Raw genomic sequence first — 5,177 nt, 5'->3', positions numbered from 1 at the left:
TTCTTTGTTCATGTGCCTCAAGTGACCCCATTAGTTCATACAAGTTGAGAGTAGATAAATCCTTTGATTCTTCGATTGCAGCAACAATATAAACAAATTTAACAAGCAATCTTCTTAGAATTTTCTCAACAATCTTCTTATCTTGAATGGTATCACCATAGCTTCTAATTTGATTAATAATTCCAACAACTCTAGAGAAGAAATCTTTGATTGTTTCATGATCTTTGATTGCTAAATTATCAAATTCTCTCCATAAGGATTGAAGCTTCATAGAGACAACTTTGTCGGAGCCTTAAAACTCTTTTTTTAGAATTTCCCATGCATCTTGATTTATTTGCACCCATAACTCAAGGAAAGTTTTGTTTTACTTACTCCTTGTTGAATGAGAAATAACTCTCTTGCATCTCTTCTTTTGTTCTCTTTGTACTCCCTTTGTTTTGCTTAAGTCCATGCCGCAAATGCTTCTTGATTTGCTGGTTCTTGATAGCCACCTTCGACTAAGTCCAAAAATCCTATGAGATAAAGAGAGTCCTCAGTTGTATGCTCCAAAAATCATAGCTCTTGCTGCCGAAGACTGACATTAGGTTTTGCATATAGTTGAAGGTAGTGTTGTTTGTACTTGCACCAGAACTTGTTGCCATGGTGGAATTGAATTGTGAAGTAGGATTTAGGTAGAAGATATGAGCTGGAGTTTTGGGGGGCTTTGGATGAAAACTAGGTACAAGAAATATAGGAAACATGATGCAAGAAAGAGAATTTTTTAGTGGGAAGCATGAGGGATTTTTATTCATGCATACTAGAGTGGTGCAAGAGGCTCCCAATGGTTGTTCATCTCAAGACTCTAGTTTACCTATTTTTATTTATAGATATAAAGGCTCTAGTTTACCTATTTTTATTTATAGATACAAAAGTGACTCTTAGACTACCATTATGAATATAAAAGTGACCTTTTTATCCTCACATGACTCTTAATTTACTTAAGATATCTCTTTAACTTCCCAAAGTATTAAATACTAGAATTACGACTTTTAAGCTTACGTGTATTAATTGTAAGCTTCTAGAATTACAAAGTAATTTCTTATAGATTCTGTTACAGTGAAAGGCCGGACAGAAGAATTAGTACACATCCGTTCTGACTAGAGACTAGCTAGGGAAACTACTTCCTTCTTTCCGAAACACGTCTACCGAGAGATGAAGCTATGGATTGGTTGGCTTCTTATGTGGCGGAGCACTCTAGTGAGGCATTGTGGACAACTTGATGCCGATACCAAGGGCATTCTAAGACATCTTACTTTTTTAATTTTTAAGATGTGTTTATACTAGAATGGTGTGAATCACCCAACTTAGGAAGAAAAAAAAAATCTCAACTTATGGCTATGTTTCGTGGACCTTTTGTTTTACCTTTTTATGTTCTGTCGGTCTGCTTCTTATAAAGGGTGGGGGACTCCACCCTTAAACGAAGGGTAAGGCCCATGAAACCTGTCCATGTTCTCCAATCCTCAAAAGAAAACACTACCAGGTGACGAACCGCGTTAGTTTCACAGTGATCAACATCATAAAAAGAGAAAAAGAAATAGAAGGAAATGAATCTTGTGGTAAGCCTATTTTAAAGTAAATATTGTTGTTCGTATTCCTCGAAGCAAAACCTATATTGATCTGGTGGCAAGAACCCTGTTGTCAAATGGATCGTCCCCCTGTTTAACAGTGGATGTTAACCTTCTGAAAAAACAAAGAAAGAAAAGTTAAACATTAATCAGAAAGAATATTTTGCGACACCCAGTTTTGAAAATTAAGCCACATGAAACACCCTCATTATATATATACTTCTTAATCTCCATACACCTGGTGCTCATCAAGAATAATAATTCCCAGAGGTACAGTATCCGACATATAAAAAGATCATCTCAACCAAGTAGGTAGTACAAATATAAATAACTAGAGCGGAACCACTTCCCATTTATGCATGCTAAGTTCCCAAAGGTGGCTTTATCATCTGTGAAGTCACACATCTCTGTCCCTCCTGCACTCAGGCGGCATCGTCGGGTATCTCGACCGATCGGTGCAGTAGTTGTAGATGGTGTACTTCTGGCGCACCCAACTCAGTCTCCGGTATTGGTAGCCATCAAGATCCTGGAACTCCTTCTGGTCCCACCACCGCCTCCCCTGGGTGGCGCAGAACTTGGCCTCAGCCGATGCCTCGCAGCCATCGATGTGGAAGCCCCGGTAGGCAGCCACAAATGGAGCCTTAGACCAGTCAGTCTTCTCGAGCCCGCCCCTTGTAGCCCAGTCATCAGCATTCCACAGGCTGGAGTATATCTTCATCGGCTGGTTGAAGGGATATCTCACCCCCAAGTCCTTGCTGTTCTTGAACACTCTGATTGGGATATCATCTACAAAGAAACTATATATGGCACCAGAAGAAGCCAAGCAGCCAGCAATTTTAGATCTTTGGTCACAATGAAATATAAGTGGCAGATAGCAGTATAGACTGTGTGTAATGTCACTGAGCCAGCTAAATTAGAATGTAAAGGCTTCTAAAGATTTCGGCCGCAGCATGCTTGCCCATCGATGAAAAATGTTTTAATGCCTTCAAAAACCTCTCGCGGTTTGCAATTACAGATAAAAGCCAAGACGAATCAGAGGTGGATAAATTTACTTAAACCATTGATCTTTGTTGCATGAATTCTTATTAATTATTATTCAGGATAAATAATTTATCACCATAAAGGAATTATATTGTGTTTACATTAAATCTTTCAAACGCTTATTGATTTTCTACATTAATTCATTCTTTGAAGAATCCTGTACCATAATCTTTCATTTTATTTCCAATAAAATTGAAATATGATGGTATAACTGCAATGATGATAGGGGGAGAAGCGACAGAATGAACAACTTCTCACAAGTTACTCTGCAAAAATTTAAAAAACAAGAAAATAAAAACCAACATGGAATCTGATAGTTGGAATGGGATTTGATATGGAAGGTTTAGAAGCCTGAAGCCCTTCAATAGCCTCTGTTATCAGTCCACAATATGATATCCACAGTGAAGCACAGAACAAGGCATCATGTACGAGTTCCATATTCCCTGATAGCGTTGTTCCAATAACGCTATGCATGGAAGTCCAACTTCATTAATGAATTTGAATTGGCAGATGTCAGATGTAGTAAATCGGAGGAAATGCCTCAACAAAAAGAAAAGGAGGAATATATATTTATATTTTACACAGCATCAAGACAAACTGACAGTTCTTTTACAATAAATAGGTTTATTGACTTATGTTGACTACAAGTCTATACAATCCATGAATAAGACTCATAAATATTATTCAAGACAGCTTGAAGTCATCCATATTCTACGGAGATAGACATGAGTATCACCTTTTTCTTATCAACATTTTTAACCTTTATTTAGATGGAAGGTGGCCAAGCCAATGAAAAAAACTGCCAGAAGGATGGTAGTTAGTCACAAAAAAAAATCTAGCGCATGTGATAGTGTTTGCTCATGAGACACTTCACATGCTTATCCAATATGTACACTAGTTTCGAGATGCAAACCCAAACAAACCTTTTTTATTATTATTATTATTTATTTTTTTAAAATTTATCTGAATATTTCTGCAGGATTAAGCTAAAAATTTTGCGGGAATCAAATTTGTTGGTTCGTCCAACTCACATCTTCTAAAAGCCTGCCTAAATCTCCGTCTAAATTCCAACTTGCAGGTCTACTGAACTGCAGAAAGAAAAAAAGCATGGAGATCCATTTGTCCTTTCACAAGATTTAAGCTGTGAGATGTTTGGTTTGATAGAGCCATGTTAAATCAACGGCCCAATCCATAAATTCAGCGGCAAATTCAGCTCAATCGTGCTGCATTATTCAAACAGGCCTTTTGTTGTTTGTCTAAATCATCTCAGTACCCAAGAGAGAGAGAGGGAGAGAGAGAGAACTCTATTGAGCAATTTCAATGGTAGCAACGGCTAACCCAACAGGCAATAGTAGGAGAGTTCTAAATAAAAGAATCTCAGTCTATCCTGTCCTATGAGGATTTTATCAACTGACCAGTTTAAACAAGATGAAAGGACTCATCCATGGGCTTAATCATAAAGTAGAGGGAGACGAGACCAAAAGGAAAGTAAAGAAAGATGACTTACACAATCTGGTACGTGTTCCAAAGCACAGAGTAGAAGTGGTAATCCTTGGTTGGATCAAACCAGAGGTAGATCCTCTGCTCCCTGTCTCCCTTCCCACCAGAGAACACATTGGTCTGGACGATGTAGGGCTGGCCAGTCCTGTTGCCCAAGAACTCAAAGTCTATCTCGTCATGCTCTGAGTTTTGAGAAGAAAGCTGGAAAACACCATCACAAAAGCATAAAATAAATGAGAAACAATCAATGCTTAATTGGTTTATATGGCAAATAGTTTACTCATTGGCCAATGGCCATAGCATTTTATTAGTCTCACAAACAGAGACCACTCACATAAAAGGCAGTCACAGTTCCAGCAGAATCACCAGGAACCATCTTTATTTGCATACTGAAGTGGCCAAACAAGTAAGAGCCCTTAGACTGAAACCCAGTGCCTGAAATAAACAACATTAAAAAAATTAGAACTTAGGAGGTTCATTTTGGATTCTGGGCATCTTAGAGCTTTTAGAATATGTAGGATCTGTTCTCGTTCTTGTTAAAGTGATTTACCTGTGTACTTGTCCAAGTAGAGCTGGATCTCATTGCCTCCATTGTAGTACTTGATGTGGTCACCAGCCCATGTAGGCACATAGTTTTTCTGGAATGGAACATTGATGGGTCTCCTTGGTGGAGCAGCCATGGTGGTCATAGAGACCAAGGCAAAGAAACACAAACCTATAGCTACAGAAGAAGAGGAAGAAGATGCCATTTTTCCCAGAGGAAGAGGGAGTGGGGGAAGAAAGGGCTGATGCAGGGAGGGAGGAGGTACATGGGGTCTTATATAGGGCAAAGGCGGCTTTATTCCATTAGTTTCTTTACATAAAAAATACCATAGTGGCAGTCTTCTGGCTCTCTTTGTTTTTTTCTTCTGCATTAGAATACAAGTAATATCATGGTACAGCTATACGTGATGGGCTTGCTTAGCTGATAGCTCATGTATCATATTTTGTTTGGCGATGATGGAGGGTTGCGTAGAGATTCGGTGGTTTGGA

General features: G+C 38.5%; 1 protein-coding gene across 1 annotated transcript; it reads right to left on the bottom strand.

Moving 5' to 3' along the window:
* Positions 1 to 1,780: 1,780 nt before the first annotated feature.
* On the bottom strand, positions 1,781 to 4,957 carry LOC103698229 (probable xyloglucan endotransglucosylase/hydrolase). The gene is made up of 4 exons (XM_008780219.3): positions 4,696 to 4,957; positions 4,480 to 4,580; positions 4,153 to 4,346; positions 1,781 to 2,401 (listed from the first exon to the last, which is right to left on the bottom strand). The coding sequence occupies exons 1-4, from the start codon at positions 4,892 to 4,894 to the stop codon at positions 2,002 to 2,004; spliced, it is 894 nt and encodes a 297-aa protein (XP_008778441.1). The 5' UTR covers positions 4,895 to 4,957; the 3' UTR covers positions 1,781 to 2,001.
* Positions 4,958 to 5,177: the final 220 nt, after the last annotated feature.

Source organism: Phoenix dactylifera, unplaced genomic scaffold (genome assembly GCF_009389715.1).
Source record: "Phoenix dactylifera cultivar Barhee BC4 unplaced genomic scaffold, palm_55x_up_171113_PBpolish2nd_filt_p 000608F, whole genome shotgun sequence".
Lineage (NCBI taxonomy): Eukaryota > Viridiplantae > Streptophyta > Magnoliopsida > Arecales > Arecaceae > Phoenix > Phoenix dactylifera.
Note: the sequence above shows the minus strand (reverse complement) of the source record. Positions and strands in the feature narration are given on the sequence as shown.

Bases quoted from the DNA above. Each gene is read 5' to 3' on its own strand.
- LOC103698229 (XM_008780219.3), bottom strand. From the start codon at position 4,894: ATGGCATCTTCTTCCTCTTCTTCTGTAGCTATAGGTTTGTGTTTCTTT. The intron at 4,581-4,695 runs GTAAATCACTTT...TGTTTATTTCAG, and splicing joins CTACTTGGACAAGTACACAG to GCACTGGGTTTCAGTCTAAG. The intron at 2,402-4,152 runs GTAAGTCATCTT...TGCCATATATAG, and splicing joins TGGAACACGTACCAGATTGT to TTTCTTTGTAGATGATATCC.